We start from the raw sequence: 20,676 nt of genomic DNA, 5'->3' as shown, positions 1-20,676 counted from the left end.
TGTGTTTTTTTCTTTCATAATAATTAAATAAAATGGAAAACTGGATTACATAGAAGGAAAAAGAAAAAAAAGGAAAATATTAAAATCGGGAATAAAGTAAGGAACTAAAATATAAATCTAATAAGAGAAGATAAATATTCGGACGCCATTATATTTTTTGTGATAAAAATTTGTGTGAGACGGTCTCACGAGTTGTATTTTATGAGACAGATATCTTATTTGGATCATCCATGAAAAAAAATTACTTTTATGCTAAGAGTATTATTTTTATTGTGAATGTAGAGTTGACCTATCTCATAAATAAAGAATAGTGAAATCGTCGCACAACAATCCTATTCATTTTTTGTTTGCAAAAGATTTCGATATTATCTTCTAGGAAAAATATTTGCTATTTTATGAATGTTTATTCATGTCACATGTTTCATTAATTGCACAAAAATACGAATGTTCACATTAATTGCACATGTACGTTTTAGGTATTGTCAAAAATCAATATTTTTGGAATAAAAATATATAAGAATATAAAATATTAGTTTTGTTTTTTTTTTTTTAAAAAAGTAATAAGTTTGGTAAAGAAGCTGGAGCTGCTGCCACTTTGGTGTATGAGTTAACGAAAAACATAGACAAGTTTTGTGAGACGAACTCGATAAAAAGTAAATTTTTAGATTAATGAAATAGTCTGCAAACAACGTTATTCAAAAAAACATCAAGTTTTATAGGATAAACTCACGAAATAAAATATTGAAAAAAATATCAAACTCATCTATCATTTATTCGCCAAATAAATAATATTATTGCAATTATGTATCATATTTATGGTATTAATTTTGCATAATCATTACCCAATACGATTTCCGACTTTACAAATAACATTTACAACATTTTCAAGAAAAGATCATGTCTTTCATAACACAGTCTCACGTATCTTTATTCGTGAGACAGATCAATCATATTTATATTTACAATAAAAATTAATATATTTGATATAAAAAATAATATTTTTTCGTGAGTGACCCATATAGAATATATGTTTCACAAAATTGACTCGTGAGACTGTCTCACGGGAGTTTTCATGATTCAACAATCCCGATTTCGAATATAAAACCTTATTATTTGATATTTAATTTCTCAAAACTTCAAACTATTTTTTACGTTACAATTAAAATATTAAATACATCACCCGTTTCATATGTTATCATACATGTTAAAAAAGTTAATGAAAATGTAAATTTTACAAAAAAAATTCCTATTTTACTTTTAATTTAATGAATGTTTTAATAATTAAATGAACACATTAATAATTTTTAAAAACAAATTAAATAGGGATAAATTGATAAAAGAGTAGAAAAAATAATATTAAGCATGAAAAATGGATCATATATAATATATTTGAGATTGACAAAAAATAAAAAAATAAGCATAAATTTATGAGACGAAAAGTATTATAAGTCTTTGTTTTAATTGAAAGATTTATATCTCAAGAAATATTTTATTCGAGTTTTTTGAAACAATTCAAAAAATATTTGATTTGTATATGAACTTATCGAATTCGATTCGAACTCGAATATGTTCGAATTTTTTTGAGCCGAATTAAAGTTTAAATTATTTTACTCGATAGTTCGAGAGTCGCTCGCGAGCTTCGGTATTTTATTAATATAATAAAATTATATATTAAATAAATAAATAAATTTTGGTCTGAGTATTTATTTTTGAATAATAATTCAAATAATTTGCGAATATTTTCGATTTTTTTTAAAAAAACTTTAATTCGATTAGATTTTGGTAATGTTCGCATCGCATCAATGGAATATAGATTCCAACGTGGTTTCTTTCACCCGCCGCCAAAAGCAGGCAACGGCTCGCAAAGACAATGATAGTGGGTCCATTGCACCGAAGAATGACAGCCCCATTAACGAGCTGGCGCATTCATGTTCTTTGACAGACTGTTTCTTCTTCATACTTGCTATATTAATCGCCTCATTGTTCCCACAAATTCACTTTCTTTCTCCAATCAAGTTTGCTGATTCATTTCTGGGCAGTGTTTTGATTTTAAGGCTAAAGTTTTAGTTTTCTGTTCGATTTTTGCTTGTTTGGAGCGTGTGATCGATATCCATGGCTGAAGAAACTAAGAAGTCAGCTCCTGAAGAAGTGGTGGTGTGCGATGTTCCGGTGGCTGAGAAGCCCACAACCTCCGTGGTGGAGGAGGCGCCACCGCACCCTGAACCTGAGCCCGAGCTTGAAAAAGTTGAAGACCCACACAAGGAAGTAGTGGTACAAGGAGAGGCGAAGGAAAAAGACGAGACCGTTGGGGAGAGAAAGATGACTGAATCTGCTTCTTTCAAGGAGGAGAGCAACAAAGTTGATGATCTTATCGATCCAGAGAAGAAAGCTTTGGACGAATTCAAACTTTTGATTCGCGAGGCACTGAAAAAGCATGAATTCACCGCACCGCCGGCGAAGGAGGAGGAGAAGAAAGAGGAAGAACCAAAAGCAGAAGAGAAGAAAGAGGAGGAAAAATCGAAATCTGAGGAGAAGATAGAAGAACCCACGAAGACCGAAGAAAAAACGGAATCTTGCGAGGTACCTGCTGAGGTTCCGCCGCCGGCTCCACCAGCGGATCCGGAGCCCGTGAAGCCAGAACCTCTGGAGAAAAAGGATGAAGAGGAAATAACCCCACCACCAGCTGTTGAAGAGACCAAGGCTGAACCATCTGAAACGGTGGTTGCCAAGGTAGAGGAAAAGGTTGAATCCGTAGTCGAAGAAATCAAAGAAACCATAGTTCATGAAGTCACCGCCCCTACCCCGCCACCATGTGAAGAACCCTCCATCGCCCCCACGGAGGAGGATAAGCCCAAGGAAGAACCAGCTGCTGTGGCGGAAACGGCAACACCACTTCCACCGGAGGAGGTCTCCATCTGGGGTATCCCGCTTCTAGCTGATGAAAAAAGCGACGTGATTCTCCTCAAGTTCTTGAGGGCCAGAGACTTCAAGGTGAAAGAAGCCTTCTCCATGTTGAAAAACGTGGTGGGATGGAGAAAAGAGTTCAAAATCGACGAGTTATTGGAGGAGGAAGGAATCGTCGAGGGGCTGGAAAAGGTTGTTTATGTCCATGGAGTGGACAAAGAAGGGCACCCCGTCTGCTACAATGCTCTCGGGGAGTTCCAGGACAAGGAATTGTACAGCAAAACGTTCGCTGATTCCGAGAAAAGAGCCAAGTTCTTGAAGTGGTACATTCAGTTCTTGGAAAAGAATATCAGGAAACTCGACTTCACCCCGGATGGCACCTGCACTATTGTTCAAATCATCGATCTCAATAACTCTCCTGGACTCACTTTGTTCAAGAAAGAGTTCCGCCAATCGACGAATCAAGCCCTCCAGTTGCTCCAGGATAATTATCCCGAATTTGTGGCCAAGCAGGTACACAAATCACTGATGTGTCTTTGCATAATCCCTTCAAATTATGTTTACTTTTGCTTATTGCGGTGCTGGTTCTTGGTGGTGTGAAGGTGTTCATCAACGTTCCATGGTGGTATGTTGCTTACAATAGGATGATCAGTCCATTCTTCACCCAGAGGACCAAGAGCAAGTTCGTGTTTGCAGGACCAACCAAGACTTCCGAGACCCTATTCAAGTCTGTACTTTTGAGTGGATTTTTACTACATTCTCTACTATATCCATGGTTGTTTTTGTGACATTAATTGAATTTGTGATGTATCTATCAGATACTTGGCACCCGAGCAAGTACCAGTTCAATATGGTGGCCTTAGCAATGATGGTGAACAAGAATTCACCGCTGCTGATCCCGCAACCGAGGAAATTATTAAGCCATCTAGCAAACATACCATTGAGCTGCCTATCACTGAGGTGGGCTAGTTTTTACAAATGGTGGATTATTCCTGAAACTTTTAAAATGGTTCTATTTTAACGCTGGTATGCTTGTTTTCTCGATTCGACAGGCTTCCACATTGGTCTGGGAGGTGAGAGTGGGGGGCTGGGATGTCTCCTATGGAGCCGAATTTGTGCCTAGTGCCGAAGGCGGATACACTTGGATCGTGCAAAAGTCGAGGAAGATTGGACCAACCGAAGAACAAGTGATTGGATGCACCTTCAAGATCGGGGAACCGGGCAAGCTCGTTCTTACCTTCGACAACCAAACTTCGAAGAAGAAGAAGCTGATCTACAGGTCCAAGATCAAGCCCTCTGATTGAAATTAAACCTCTGAATATTGTTGCAGATTGAACCAAAAAAGGGATCCTTTTGTATATTCATCACATTCTTTTCTGATTGTTGTTAAAACTTAGTTTTGATTTGGATGTCTGGGGGAGTCATTGTTTCATAATTGTTTGGTTTTTTCTGTTCTTGGAATTGAAACTTTTTTGTTGGAATATATGAATGTGTGGTGGAACAATTTGGAGTGGCAAAAGGAAATGTGGACAGAAATTTGTGTAAATTGTATAAGTCTGTTTGTTTTTTGTCATTTGTGTTTGGCTCTTTTCTATGGATTTTTTTTTTTCATGTTAAAGGTAATTATTCTCTTGCAAGCTATATTGTCATGGTTATATATTTAGGACATTGTTATTTTTGTTGGACATTGTTATTTTTGATCGTTCCAAGTCTGTAATATGTGAGAGAGGCTATCCGTCCACCAACATTTTTTCTTTGCAAATGGTTTACTTCATATTCTTGGCGTTTCCATAAAAAGTTCAACCATAAAAATTTATGGGCGAGTTCTTCCGAGGCAAGTATCCATGTAGAAAGTAACAAAATTCCACTTTTCTGTTTTTTTACTATAAACTGCTAATAATATAAGTTGGCAACGAATTTGAGTATACTAAGAATATTGATTGTGAATTTCTAAATCAACGTAAAAACGTAGTTTTATAAAAATTATTCAATAATAAATATTATTTTACAATTTATCTATCATTTTAAACCATAATTATAATTTATCTAATATTATTCTTGTTTGATTTTTGAATCATTCAATATATTTTTTCATCTTTTATTTTTATTTTTATTTGTCATGCTTCTTTGTTATATTAAATTCAAGAATCTTATTATCATATCCGATTTTAGGCATGCTTAACGGGTCCACCGGACCGGTTCCGGACCGGTTCCTACCGGTTCTCGGTCCGGTGAGTTCGGAACGGGTCTGAACCGGTACGGAACCGGTTCCGAACCGGTTCCGGTTCCAAGGAGAAACATTTGGAACCAATCCGAACCTACACCGGTTCGGCCTCTAATAAACCGGTTCCGGTTCGGGTCGAACCGGTTCCGAACTTAATTTATTATATTTATTATATAATTAAAATTAAAAATATTAAGAGACAATTTTTTATTCAATATTTCGGTGCAAATATATGTGCATTACATTTAAAAAAATTTAACAAAATAACTTAAACATTTATTTTTACAATTTAACATCTAAAACTCATCACGATTTACTAAAATATATTTTGAATATTCTGGATCTTCGTCGGAGCTTGAGCTTTGAAATTTGTCGATCGCGCCAGATGTCATATTCTTTTTTTCTGCAGCAAACCAATCTTGTAGGCATGTTAGCATGGAAAGTGTTTCTGGCTTTAAATTAGTTCTTTGATCACCAATGATCCTTCCACATACTGAAAATGCTGATTCGGAAGCAACACTTGAACTTTGAATTGGTAGGACATCTCTTGCGATTGCAGCTAACACTGGATAAAGTTTAGAATTTACTTTCCACCAATCAAGAACATCGAAATTCTCCGTCGTCTCAATATATTGGCTTAGATAAATTTGGATCTCATTGTAGTTGGTTGTTGTCACCGATTTTCTTTTGAACTTTTGTCGTTTCAAACTTTGAAAAAAGTTAAGTGCTCCACTTTTGCTTTTATATGTCGGCATCTCCTCCGGCTGCGCGCTCGGTTCATCACATTGTTCACTAGCATACAAATCAAACAATTCTTGGAGAGAATGCGTTATTGACTTCTTTTGATCGTCAACATTCTTCCCAAGAAATTTAGCATAATATTCAAAAAAAAATGTCTAATCCTCCTTGATTTTGAGTAGGATCAAGTAATGTTGCTAAACCATGCACAATTGGTATAGTTTCCCAATATTTTTTAAATTTATCTTCCATATTTGAAACAAAATCACGCATAACAGAATCATTACGACATTCAATAAATTTATAAAACATATTGAAAAGCAAAGGTAGAAACATCGTTGAAGTAGGGTAGTTAATGCCAGAAAATTTTTCGGTCGCTTCTTTAAAAATTTCTAACAAAGAAACACATTTATTCAAAATAATCCAATCATCGTCATTTAGCATCAAACTTTCTATCGCAATATTATTATAATATGGAGTAACTAAATCTTGAAAACGTAATAAAGTATGAAGCAAGTGATATAAAGAATTCCATCTAGTATCAATTGGAAGAGGAAATTTTTTAAATTTAAAATCCGGTTGATTCGACTAGTGTTTTCCAGTCACGTCCATATCTCCTTTCACGTAATAATTTCCCACATAATTTGAACTTTTCTATAACAGTGGCCATTTGCTCATCACATGCACATTTAACACATAAGTTGATAATATGACACGCACATCTAACATGAAGCAAATTACCTTCTAAAATTGGTTTTAATGAATCTTTAAGATATTTAATTGCAAGAGTATTGGCACTCGCATTATCTAACGTGATCGACATTATTTTATTTTGTATGCCATAAATCTTCACAACATTTAAAACATATCTAGCAACAGTGTATGTATTGTGAGACGATTCTAAATGATCTAGCGCTAAAATTCTTTTTTGCATCGTCCAAGTTTCGTCAATCCAATGACATGTAACAACAAGATATGATTCATATTTTAAATTAGTCCAAATATCAGTTGTCAAACTAACTCTACAAGAAATATTTGAAAGATGCGATTTTAGTGTTTCTTTATATTCCTTATAAATATCAAAACAATATTTCTTAAGTGTGTGCCTAGAAATATTGTGAAAACCAGGTTGGATAGTACTAGTAAATTCAACAAAACCTTCTTGTTCAGCTAATATAAAAGGTTGACAACATTTGGTAACAAACTTTACGATAGCTTTCCTAGAAATTTCTTTTGTAATTGTGAAAGCTTTACCACTTGAAGGATTAATTTGTTGTTGTGTTAATTCCCTACCGAATGGTTGTAGCGTATCGGGGTCAAGTTTATGCATTTTAACTAAATGTTTTTTCAAAGTGCTGGTTCCACCGGAACCACCACCTGTTTTGTAAGAATACCTCGTTTTGCAAATTTTACAAACGGCAAAAGAGTTATTCGTACCTTGTTGTTCAATATCAAAGTGATCCCAAACTTTGCTTCGCTTTGCACGGGCCGTCGTCGTGCTCGTAGAAATTGTGTTGCTTGCTTGATTAGACGATGTCGTCCCTACATCTTTGTTGGGGAGTTCCATGGGTTCTTCATCCTCGTGGCCAGGTTCGACTTCATCAAAGTCGGGGATGTAGCCATAATGTTCACCAAAGTCGGGAGCGTATTCGCCACCACCACCACGACGGTTTGAAGATGATGCCATTGAAATATATTGCTTGTAGGGAAATGAAAGTTGAGAGAAAATTGATATGTGAAATGTAAAAAATGACTTGTATTTATAGGTGATTTTTGGGGCTTAAAAAAAAATTTTTATTTGCAATTAGGCCCCCAAAATTGGGGGCCAAATTGAGAAAAAAAAATGCAGATTCAGAACGGCTACTGAATCTGCATGGTGTCGTTGGCTGCAAATGCAGCCGTTGCATTTGCAGGCCCACGGCTGCAAATGCAACGGCTGCATTTGCAGGCCAACTGGGCCAACGGCTGCATTTGCAGCCGTTGGCCCAAAAATCCTTTTTTTTTTATTTTTTTTTAAAAATTTCGGATTTCGGGTTTGGGACCGGTTCCGGGTCCGGTTTCGGGTCGGTTCCGGGTCCGGGCTGGAACCGGTTCAAAACCGGACCCGAAACCGGTTGAACCGGTTCAGAATATGCTGAACCGGTTCAACCCACAAACCAATGGTTTGTGCATGGTTTCGGGTCCGGTTCTTCCCTTCCGGACCCGGTTCCGGGCTTAACGGACCGGTTCCGGTTCGGATCCGGTCCGAACCGGTCCGTTAAGCATGCCTATCCGATTTCATTGTTTTTTAGCATCGGATGATGTTGATTAATCTTTTTATACTTGTCTTGTTTTTTTTTCTTATTACCTTTTTAGTTTGTTTATTTAATTTGTGATCTTACTCTATTTTATTTCTTCTTGTTTTTTAAAATCCCAATTGGTTTTTCCACATCTTTAACCACCATTTACAATAGCAAAAACTTGTGTGAAACGGTCTCACGGGTCGTATTTTGTGAGACAGATTTTTTATTTGGTCATCTGTGAAAAAATATTACTTTTTATGCTAATAATATTAACTTTTATTGTGAATTTCGGTAGAGTTGACCCGTCTCACAAATAAAGATTCGTGAGACTGTCTCACAAAAGACCTAGTCTTTACAACATATCATTGTTCTTCTAACTAATTTGTCAAATTTGAAATGAAACATGTTCTTGTTTGATTCTCTAAGGTTTTTTTTATATTTTAAAACATATTTTTCTATATAAATAAACTAAACTTATATGTAAAATAAGTTTTTAGCTCTCTCCTTTGGACACATACAAACAATTTACAGTCATAAAAAAATTTGAGTTCAATATATACTCACACAACTCTCATTTATTTCATATCACAACCTATTTATATATTTCACTACAAAAATCTGTTATTTTTATAATATTATGTTAATATAATATTATTCTCTCACAAGACAAATGACAAACACTATAACCTCAAAATTGATTAATTTTACATTATATTTTAGGTTATACATTACTCTAAATAAAATCATGATAATTTAAGTTTTTCCTTCAAAGTTTAATGAATAAATAATAAATCATTATAAACAAAACAATGAATCAATTATTTAAAATCAACAATATAATTTCATCTTATAATGTCTAAATACAAATAATAAGTAACAGAAAAGATCGACGAAGATTAAGAATCAAGAAATAACTATATTTTTATTTTTTAAAATATACGACATTTCTCGACATTTTCATCGAATCAATTAAATATTCAAAAATATATCAATAGAAAACTCAATATTCCACTCAACCTATAATTTCTTAAGTAGCATGAAATTTCCCATGCATGTATGTACTCGATAAATGAACTCGGCTACTCGACCTCAAGAGTTACATAACGCAACAATAAAGGCCCATAAATAAAGCACAAAACTTGCACGGTATTTCGATTTATTACACAACTACTCGACAAGTTTCGACGTCCCATCGATTCAAATCATAAATTTCTATCACAAGATAAAATGTTCATGTCAAACTTTTCTTTTACCTACCAAACAAACTCCCTGCTGCTGACACACAAAGTTTTAGCTAATGCATATAAGGCACTGCCTTGAAACGGTATAGTAGCTGCTTCTTCTTCGTGGTGGGGTTATCGACCGTGAGTAATATCTTGCCAAGCTCGCTGATGTTGAAACTATTCGACACGACTGGTGCATCTGTTGGAGCCATTCTTCTACTTTTATGTATTATTACTGTGTAACCATGTTCATCCTTGGGTACGTATTCTGCACTGTAGCTAACTTCCCAGCCCACCACTCGAAGCTCCCAAACAAGAGTGCATTTCTGCAGATTTAGCGAGACATATTCAACAGCTATTGAGCCACGTTCCATTGGCTTGAGATTTTGAAAGTGATTTTCCAGCATGGTTTAAAGATCCAAAAGCCATAAAAGTTCAAAACCTATTATGCGAAAAAACCCATCTATGTATGATGTTAACCTGAACTCGAATCACTTTTTCATCAACCACCCAAAAATAATGTACAGTGACTATATCTAACAATTGCCAATGTATATATTCTCCGGTCTCCAATATACACACGCAAAGAGAAGTGTTGATAATATGAAAACCGACATTTTAATAATTATTTAAATCTAATGATGGGAAGTAGAATTTAGACATCTATGATACATGTAAGTAATTTATAAGCAAACCTCATTGACAATAATTTCGACTGTTTTCTTGGTAGCAGGTTTGACAATGATCTCTGCCACTGGATCATCCACAGTGAACTCCGGGTTGCATTCACAGATATCCACACTGAGGCCACCATACTGAATCGGGACTTGCTCAGGAGAGAGATACCTGTCATGCAAAACCAAATTATTGCCAGTTTAAGCAGACATAGATATATCTCTAAGGAAACCCAATTTATTAATTGCCACGAGATTAGGAAAAAGAAACCACCCAAACTTTTTTTACACTAACTTGAAAAGCATTTCTGTTGTTCTTGCTGGACCAGAAAATACAAATTTGCTCTTCGTGCGAGGAGTCAAGAAAGGACTAATCACCACGTAGAAAGCCAAATGCCACCATGGAACATTGATGAACAACTGTTAGGAGGAAGAGAAGAAGGGAAACGAGGGTCATTAATACCATTTCACACCAAATAAAAGTTAATTAACATATGCAGTCATGCAACCCATAAAAAAGAATAGTATATAGTCAATTTCGATATTTGCTAGTTAGTCTAGCAATTATAGATCAAACTATAACCTTCGGTAATGGTGAAAGATTGAACGTTTTAACAGTGCCATAAATCACAACCTATAGCAATACTCAGATTTTTTTCGGCTACATGACAGTCCAAGCATAATGTTCAGATTATTATAAAACGGATGGTAAAAATTGTCCGTGTCAACTTGTAGCTCATAGTAATTACACGTGTTATCTTCACTATTATATCAATAGTAGAATCAAGATTAAATGAGTATAGAACTAATCTTCCGCAGTTGTACCCAAAAGCTCATGGTAATAGTACGGTTTAGTGTATACGCCAAAGCATGATGTTTCGATTGATGTAAGGCATAGCCAAACACATGGAGGTCTACTGAATATCCAAAAAAGTGGTATCACAGTTTTCCGTTAACCATATAACCTATAAGGACACCAATTCAAACAAGAAATTAAACGCTTTGGATGGACGATATACAAAAGGACCAATACGGACTTTCACTGCTTATCAAATGTAGCAAAGAATCAGGCTAACTTCAGCATCAACTAGGAAACATATTAAGATATTCATAAACCACAACGGATCATTAGTTAATGTTTTCACGATTTTTATCAATAAGAAGCAGCATATAAGTAACAAAAATGCGGGAAAAATTGCACCTGTTTGGCCACAAATTCAGGATAATTATCCTGGAGGATCTGCAGCGCCTGTTTGGTAGCAATGCGAAGCTCTCTCTTCCCTGGTCCAGGGGAGTTCTTGAGATCACTAACTTGAAATATGGAGTTGACTCCACCAGGGCTAAAATCCAACTTCCGAATACTTCTCTCAAGAAACTGGATCCTCCATCGCAGAAATTTCATCCTTTTCTCCTCATCTGAAAATGTCTTGGTGTACAAGTTCTTGTTCTGAAACTCCCCATACACATTGTAACACACGGGGTGGCCCTCCTTGTCGTGACCGCGTATAAACACAACCTTTTCAAGATCGTCCCCCAAATCTTCCTTCACCAGCTCGTCTACATTGAAATCTTTCCTCCATTTTATGGTGTTTTTCAGCATAGTGAAGGAATCTTTCACTTTGAAATCGCGGGCTCTCAGGAACTTCAGTAAAATCACGTCGCTTCTTTCATCTTCCATCAACGGCACACCCCAGATGAATACCTCTTCAGGTAAGCCAGCGGTCTCCGAGGGTGAAGCTGACCCGAAGAGACGATTCTTAAGAGCTTCTTGAACGGAAGCTTTGAGTTCTTCTAGGGCCTTTCTCTCGAAATCTTTGAGATCCGAAAGCCGGTTGCTTTCTTCTTTGAAAGAAGGTGTGGATTCCGGGGCCTTCTTCTTTTCGAGCCGACTCGATTTCTCTGGTTCTACCACTTCTCTTTTCTCGACTACCGGCGATTCGGATTCCTGCGGCACCTCCAAAGCAGCAGCTAGAGGTTGAGATAGGGAAGACGGTCGAACGCCCCCTTGTTCTGCAACGGTGAAGGTGACATGCTCCACCGCCAGCGGCGGTTCAAGTGGAGACGGCTCCAAAGGTGTGTCTTTTTCCACCACCGTGACGAGTTCTTCAACCGTTGCTGGAAAATCAGCAGCTTGGGGTTGTCGGTCGTTCTGCAGCTCTAGTCCCACCGACGCAAGAGGCGGCGTTTCCGTCTCCTCCGCGAGCGTAGGTGGAGTAAGAAGGGTTGCCTCTTCTGGTATAGCAATTGGAGGGGTCATGACCTCTGCCATTGTTGAGAATGAGGAAACTTAAAAAAATATTAGATAGATAGATGGATAAAGATAAGCAAAAAGTTGCAGTGCAGAGGTAATTCTCGATGATTATCACCAAATATGGCTCACTCACTCAAATAATAAGACGGTGTTTTTTAAAAAAAAAAACAAAAATGCGTCTGATACAGTTTCATGGATCGTATTTTGTGAGACAGATATCTTATTTAAGTCATCCATAAAAATGTATTATTTTTATGTTAAGGCTCAGTTTGGTAAGAGGGATTAAGTTTGGATTGTCAGTTAGTCTTATGTTTGGTTACTTTTTACAAATATGACATTGAGTAATTGTAGGACAATTAGTTTGATTACCTTGGACAATGTATCCCTGCATTCAAGTTGGATTAGTTTTGTCCGAGTACACTTTTAAAAAAAATGACCAGAATACCCCTTTCCGTGAATTTAAAAATTGCAAGTGGGGGAGTCTTTTCTTCTGAAAAAAAACGCTGCACATGAGCCTCACAATTGAAAGAGCACAACCCGATCTTCATCGCTCGTAGAAATATCCGACGAAATTCGAAGGTTAGTGAAATATAATGTTTTATATATTACAGGTTTTGAAGGAATTTGTGAATTTTCAGGTTGCGACTAAATTTTGTATGAAATAAACGAAAATATTTGTGTTTTTTTTTTGTGGGATTTTGGGTACAAATGTGTTTTACGAACAGATTATAGCTTTGATGCCGGTTGTTGGTTTGTTCTTCTACTGTTATTTTTTTGTTTGACAGTTTATGTTGCAACTCGTGAGAACTTATGTTCCTGTGATAGTGTAGGAGTTATTATTGTTTATCAATTTCTCTTCGTGTGTTGTACAGCCAAAAAATGGATGATTTTTTGTCATGCTACAGATTAAACTGATATACAAGAGTTCCCACTTTGTTAACTCTGCTTGTGAGCTTGTGTTTTTTATGTAGTTAACTTTTATTACATTTGCTAACTTTTATTACATTTGTTAACTCAAGTGTGGAAAATGGAGCGTAGTCATCCTAACATTAGAATTTTTCTGCTGATGCACCAAATGATGGTCCGTACAATTTTTTTGGTATGTCTTTTAATACGACATCGCACGAGATGTATCGCCGAACGACGTCGACAAGCACGTAGAACGTCAGTTTCTTACAACATGACGCAAAGAGTGACCGCACAAATGAACCATTTGAGAAGAATTATTGACATCGGAGATGTGCAATGTGTAGTGAATTTGAGGATGAATAGAAACTCGTTTGCACAACTATGTTACTTGCTTACCCACGTCGGCGGGCTAGACCATTCTAGATATGTTATGACCGAAGAAAAAGTGGCTATGTTTTTGTCTATTTTGGCGCATCATAAAAAAAACCGAGTCATTGGTCATGATTATCTACGAAGTGGTCAAACAATCAGCACCCATTTCCATGAAGTTTTAGGGTCCGTATTGAAGTTACATTCTATACTGCTTGTGAAGCCTTCTCCAGTCGATGAAACCTGCACCGACGAGACATGGAAATGGTTCAAGGTAATATGAACATTTGTTGAACAGTACTTAGTAAAAATTTCATTTTCCATGTTGTACGTTCAATAGCTTACAGTAGTCAGCTTCATACATGTTAATATTGTTTACGTAATTGATTTTTCAGGGTTGTGTTGGTGCGTTGGATGGTACATATATAAATGTTCATGTGCCTATGTTAGAGAAGGGAAAGTATAGAACCAGAAAAGGAACCATTGCCGTGAATGTTTTGGGAGTGTGCGACCGAGATATGAATTTCATTTATGCTCTCTGTGGGTGGGAAGGATCTGCAGCGGATGGCCGAGTTCTTCGTGATGCATTATCACGTGACGACGGACTTAAAGTTGAAAGAGGTTAAAATATTGTGTCACATTAGCTTGTTATTCGAAAGTACGGTTCTTTTAATTCGTTTTTATAATTTCTTTGAATCCAGATTTATTAACATAATATTTTAATTGAATGTTAGGTTGTTACTATTTGTGCGATAATGGATATGCAAACGTCCAGGGATTCTTGACTCCATACAGAAGAGTACCATACCATAGGGATGCTTGGGGCAATCGCACAAATGCTCCACAGAATTATAAAGAACTCTTCAATTGGAGACACAGCAAAGCTAGGAATGTGATTGAAAGAGCCTTTGGCTTACTTAAGAAAAGATGGGCTATTCTTCGAAGTCCTTCTTTCTACCCACTTAAAACTCAGAACAGAATCATAATGGCTTGCATTTTGCTACACAACTTCGTCCGAACTCAAATGCCGGATAATCTTGTTGACGAGATTGAAGAGGAGACATTAAGCCCGATGCCACCGAATGAGAATTACTTTATTGATGATTTTAATTCCTCCGATGCATGGGATGTGTGGAGAGATGACTTTGCAATGTCGATGTACCACAACTAATGAGACTGATATAAATTATTGTATCTGTATTGGAAACTTGATTTTATGTGCTACTTATGTACTGTCTTGTTTGTGAAACCAAATGTTTGTTGAAATTTCTTTTCGATTATTTATTGTAGTTCCAATTATGTTATCAAATATGGTTATCCTTGTGCACAAATATAATGTTTCATCTCAACCGTCTAACTGTTGACATTAATGTGTAACAGGTTAAAGTGGTACTAACATTCGCAGCAATGGATAGCACAAGTGTCACTTCGAAAGGTAAAAAACCAGATAAGTTGCGACGTAGTTGGACAGAACCAGAGGAACAAGTTCTAATTGTGGCGCTGAAAGATTTAATAAGCAAAGGATATAAAACGGAGAACGGATTCCGTAATGGTTATTTACCTTTATTGGAATCTGCATTGAGGAATGCATTCAAAGATTCAGATTTACGTGGACATCCCCACATAACTTCGAAGATACACGTGTGGAAGAAACATTATGGATGTTTGACATCCATGCTGGCGAAAAGTGGGATTGGTTGGAATGACACAGAAAACATGATTGACGCTACAAATGAGGCATGGGACGCGATACTCAAGGTCATATCTTAACTTTAAATTTATAATTTACGTTTCTCAAATGTATACGCTATTACGATGAAGATATTTCAGGTCGACAATAGTGTTCGTGTACTGCGTTACAAGCGGTGGCCACACTATAAAGATTGGTGCGAAATCTTTGGCTATGATAGGGCAACAGGGGATCGAGTGGAGACATTTTCAGCTGTTGTTCATGACGTCTTAAATATGACTGAGCATGAACCGATTCACATGGAATTTGGCATGGACGACTTTTACAGGCCACTAGAAGGAGATGGTGAATCAGTTTCTGTAGCTCAGAGTCTCCCCTCAAACCCAAGTGGAGGTTCGAAGCTGAGGTCAAAGAAACGCAAGCAAATAGACGACGTTGACAACCAAATTGTTGCTGCGATCAACAATTTAGCTGATATCACGAAGGAAACAATGTCAAACCTAATCAAAGAAATGGCATCCGATTCTAAAATCGAAAATGCTATGGATAGTGTGTTGGCCACATTAGGGACCATTCCAGAGTTGACTTCGGACAACAAAGTGCGTGTCGCGGAGCTACTTGTGGATAACCCCAACAAACTAGCTTTGTTCTTGCGGCTTGATCGTGAAGGAAAGATCAGCTTGATCAAACGACTACTAAATCCCTAACCTCACATGGTAAAGGGTACTATTTTCAGTAATGTTATTAAAGTTACGACTTGTTTTGTAATGACCCGTAATCTTCTGTTTTGGGATCTTGTCACTTGGTTACGATGATGTGTCGGGTCATATATTTTTGCGACACTCGTACCATATCAGTGTTTGAAGTTCATATAATGGACACATGTGGGGTTTGAAGATATTACTTGTATGTGTATGTATCTCGGTATTGCCCAATGGTATTCGGAAGACTGGTTATTGGAGTTACGATGATATGCAGGCTGTTACTTTACTTGTCTTTGTCTCTATCTCTGTAATTTTCAATGAATTCTTTTTCCTTGTCGCCGGTCCTCCTTTCCATGTGTGATGTGGAAATTATGATACTAAACTATGGGACAAGTGTACTGTTTTCAACTTTAAAACTCATGCTATCTCAACAAATTATTCTTTATGGCCACCACCATCTACTATGTTTCCGTCGTGTAGTTTCCATTTCCCTACCACACCAATATATCTGAAATATAGAACTATCGAATAATTTTTTTCAAATCATTTTCAGTTTTGAACTTGTTTTGTAGTACAATCGACTCCTCCTCTTTACTTCAAAAAATAATTAATGCTAAGGCATATGGGACAATTGGGTCACAATTGAGTTGAGGTAGCACAGAAAGAGTATCAAATATTTTTTACAAATTACAATGAACTAAACTACTTCACTATGTGCAGCTTGCTGGCCATACTTTATACTTTGACATACATTTATTTCTTGTTGTCGAAAACAGAATGTATGCATCCATAAAACAACCACAATTACCATTTCATTTTTATCCACACGTTGCTGTAACATTCAAAATACAAGTTCGTACGAACACCGCAACGACAAACCTACTACAAAACACACACCACCTACGACTGTCCGAGTCAAACTACATACCGATTAATACACGACATATTCCACCAGTGCAGATCAAAAGGGTAGAATAGTTATGATACAGTCGTACGAAGTTTCAAGGGGAGTGCGCTGACTCTTCCGAGCTACTTATCAGTACATATGCATTTGTTTCCTGTGGACGTATGGTTTTCTTCGAAGGGCGACCACTGGAATGGCTGGTGGAACGTTTGTTGCAGGCTTTCAAAGGAAGCATGTTAGGTTTGTAGTAGTCATCCACTAACTTCTTGCACAGATGGTTGTTGGTAGTGCCAATGTCTGGGAAATCTGAAACTTTTAACGGAACATGCTCTGTAGTGACCCGTTCCAGAATCACCTACTAGTTGAAAACTAAGCATGCAATTAACTTAATTAATAAAAATCAGAGATAACAGCGGAAAATACCAACAAATGATAGTTATACAACCCAATCGAAATCAGAACAACTCAAAATATATTCGGTACAACCATATCGAAATAGAATAGTACTGAAAACTAAACCAACCAGATACTCACTGTCCTCCTCCTGCTCTTCCCGAGCTGTCCAACCTGAGGCCTGCCCCGTGGGAATGGGGTGTCCAAGATAAACAAAACCGAGGACGTGAGCGATAAGAACGCCCAGTACAAAAGTATGAGTATACAAACCTATATGAAATGCACATGCTATGATATGATACCAGGGTAGTCAAGAAACAGGAGTAACAAAGGATCTCAAAATGCTCAGTCTAGAGGCGCCAAGTGGATAGTGCCGCGCGGTCCAACCTCTGGGTCACTGCATGTAGTGACCCGTTCCAGAATCACCTACTAGTCAAGAACTAAGCATGCAACTAACTTAATTAACAATAATCAGAGATAACAGCGGAAAAAGTCGACAACTATAATTATACAACCCAATCGAAGTCTAGAATAACTCAAAATAAAATATCCAATACAACCATATCGAATCAAAACAATACCGATAAACTAAACCAACCAGCTACTCAACGTCCTCCTCCTGCTCCTCCTGAGCTGTCCAACCTGAGGCCTGCCCCGTAGGAATGGGGTGTCCAAGAATAAACAAAACCGAGGACGTGAGCGATAAGAACGCCCAGTACAAAAGTATGAGTATACAAACCTATATGAAATGCACATGCTATGATATGATACCAGGGTAGTCAAGAAACAGGAATCACAAAGGATCTCAAAATGCTCAGTCTAGAGGCGCCAAGTGGATAGTGCCGCGCGGTCCAACCTCTGGATCACTGCATCCACTACAAGACAGACGTGGACCTAAAATGTCCCGGACCACCGAAGCCCTCCCGACCCGTCGGCCACTGTGTACTCTCGGTGTCCATGCGTCCACAAGACAGGGCTGAGCGGTCCCAAGATATAGCTTATCTCGAAAGAGATACAGCTCAACAGTAAAGGCTATCTCGAAGGAGAATACGGCTCAACATGAAATGCAACGTGCAGTAATAAACGTGACATAATAGCATGCATCATATGACATATATCAATGCACCACATAATCATGCAACACATATAAGAATGTATACTCAACCAGGATATCTCGGATAGTACTTTCGTACCTCTATCACAGTAATCCTAATCCACTGGAACCACCAGACAACAGGTCTAATCCAAGCCTATTCATCAAGTGAAAACCATCACTAAACTTATCTACCAGACTTAACTAGATAATCCTGAGATAAATACTGATAAAATTCCAAACCTTCGTCCGTCGCTAGCCCGCTGATGCCGCTAGCTCCCAACTAGAGCACAGCTCTGCTACAAGACCAGCAGCTCCCCGCTAGTGCCCAAATCTCGGAACAAGACTAGAACCTGTCAGAAACGACTGAAATGCTATGGAATTCTCTGAATTGGCGAGTCAAAATGAGGAAATCCGACCACTATTTATAGGCCATGTTCGGATCGTCCGAACCCTCTTCGGAACGTCCGAACTCTTACGTGTCCATCGGCTCTTGACAGCTCATGATCGGATCCTCCGATCATACACTTCGGACCGTCCGAACATGCACGTGTCCAGCTGCTCTTGACACCTCATGTTCGGATCCACCGAACTCACTTCGGACCTTCCGAACTCTTCGTTGCTACCGAACCATCTTCGGTCCGTCCGATCATGACTCGGTCAAAATTACACCTTAAACCTTCTTAATCACCAATAATCCGTTAATTACCCAATTTGGAATTCGGGCTACTACACTGCATCCACTGCAAGAACAGACGTGGACCTAAAATGTCCCGGACCACCGAAGCCCTCCCGACCCGTCGGCCACTGTGTACTCTCGGTGTCCATGCGTCCACAAGACAAGACAGGGCTGAGCGGCCCCACAAGATATAGCTTATCTCGAAAGAGATACAGCTCAACAGTAAAGGCTATCTCGAAGGAGATACGGCTCAACATGAAATGCAACGTGCAGTAATAAACGTGACATAATAGCATGCATCATATGACATATATCAATGCACCACATAATCATGCAACACATATAAGAATGTATACTCAACCAGGATATCTCGGATAGTACTTTCGTACCTCTATCACAGCAAGCCTAGCCTTACGCAACACCGCTAATCAGGTCTAGAACAAGCCTACGCATCAAAAGCATACCCAATGAAAAATACTACCATGCTCGACTAGCAAAACCAGTACTACCAAAGGTTTAGGGTTTACCTTCGTCCGTCGACAGCCCTTTGATGTCGATTGCCTCGTAACTCAGGCGTCGCTACGCTACCAATCCTGGCAGCTCTTGGCTATCGCTCGACCGACAACTAACCCTAGAAACCTTCCAAACTTCTCAAATATGAGAGACAACTCAAGAATTGTCAATACAAAATGAGGAAATCCGAGCACTATTTATAGGCTATGTTCGGATCCACCGAACCCACTTCGGAACGTCCGAACTCCTACGTGTCCATCAGCTCTTGACACCTCACGATCGGATCCACCGAACCTATACTTCGGAACGTCCGAACTCCCACGTGTCCATCGGCTCTTGACACCTCATGATCGGATCCACCGAACTCACTTCGGAACGTCCGAACTCCCACGTGTCCATAGGCTCTTGACACCTCATGATCGGATCCACCGAACTCACTTCGGATCGTCCGAACTCGTCGGTGCTACCGAACCATCTTCGGTCCGTCCGATCATGACCACGGTCAAAATTACACATTAAACCTTCTTAATCACCATTAATCCGTTAATTACCCAATTTGGAACTCGGGCTACTACATTCTCCCCCCCCTTAAAAAGATTTCGTCCTCGAAATCAGGCTTAGAGGATGAACAAAACGAAATAACAACATCGTTACCCTCAAAATCTAAGGGACAACCCATCACTAGACGCTTAGCTAACACCGAATGACCCATCGGAGTAGAAACGGAAAGAATGACGTCTAGAGAAACATACGGTAACTTATGACGCTTAACAAATCGTGCAGAAAAAAAAAATGAATGCGATGCTCCGGTATCAATAAGAACAAAAGCAGGAATACCGCATAAACGAAAAGTACCTGCTATGACTCTCTCAGTCATCTGCAGCCTGATCCTGGTTCAGCGCAAATACCTGACCTTGGGCACGAGGTCGAAGATTCGAACTACCCACTGCCTGACCCTGCCTCCTCTGCTGAACAGTCGTCTGTGATCCGGAACCAGATCCTGCTCCACCTCGCAACTGAGGACAATACTTCTTAATATGCCCCATCTCTCCGCACTGAAAACAAGCTCCCGCGACTGATCGGCATTGCTCCGAGGGATGGTTCTTCCCACAATGCACACAAGCAT

General features: G+C 38.3%; 3 protein-coding genes across 3 annotated transcripts; 2 read left to right on the top strand and 1 right to left on the bottom strand.

Annotated features, from left to right (window-relative positions):
• The first annotated feature begins 1,970 nt into the window (after positions 1-1,970).
• On the top strand, positions 1,971-4,479 carry LOC140819771 (patellin-3-like). Its single transcript, XM_073179969.1, has 4 exons — positions 1,971-3,417; positions 3,507-3,631; positions 3,723-3,864; positions 3,957-4,479. The coding sequence occupies exons 1-4, from the start codon at positions 2,113-2,115 to the stop codon at positions 4,206-4,208; spliced, it is 1,824 nt and encodes a 607-aa protein (XP_073036070.1). The 5' UTR covers positions 1,971-2,112; the 3' UTR covers positions 4,209-4,479.
• A 4,770-nt stretch (positions 4,480-9,249) lies between these two features.
• Positions 9,250-12,401, bottom strand: LOC140819772 (patellin-3-like). The gene is made up of 4 exons (XM_073179970.1): positions 11,247-12,401; positions 10,341-10,465; positions 10,067-10,217; positions 9,250-9,697 (listed from the first exon to the last, which is right to left on the bottom strand). Exons 1-4 carry the CDS (start codon positions 12,312-12,314, stop codon positions 9,443-9,445), a joined length of 1,599 nt encoding a protein of 532 aa, XP_073036071.1. The 5' UTR covers positions 12,315-12,401; the 3' UTR covers positions 9,250-9,442.
• A 912-nt stretch (positions 12,402-13,313) lies between these two features.
• Positions 13,314-14,745, top strand: LOC140820138 (uncharacterized). Its single transcript, XM_073180461.1, has 3 exons — positions 13,314-13,848; positions 13,970-14,195; positions 14,309-14,745. The coding sequence occupies exons 1-3, from the start codon at positions 13,324-13,326 to the stop codon at positions 14,743-14,745; spliced, it is 1,188 nt and encodes a 395-aa protein (XP_073036562.1). The 5' UTR covers positions 13,314-13,323.
• Positions 14,746-20,676: the final 5,931 nt, after the last annotated feature.

The sequence above is a fragment of the Primulina eburnea genome, chromosome 18, assembly GCF_022965805.1.
Source record: "Primulina eburnea isolate SZY01 chromosome 18, ASM2296580v1, whole genome shotgun sequence".
Lineage (NCBI taxonomy): Eukaryota > Viridiplantae > Streptophyta > Magnoliopsida > Lamiales > Gesneriaceae > Primulina > Primulina eburnea.
This window is presented reverse-complemented; position numbering and strand designations above follow the sequence as displayed.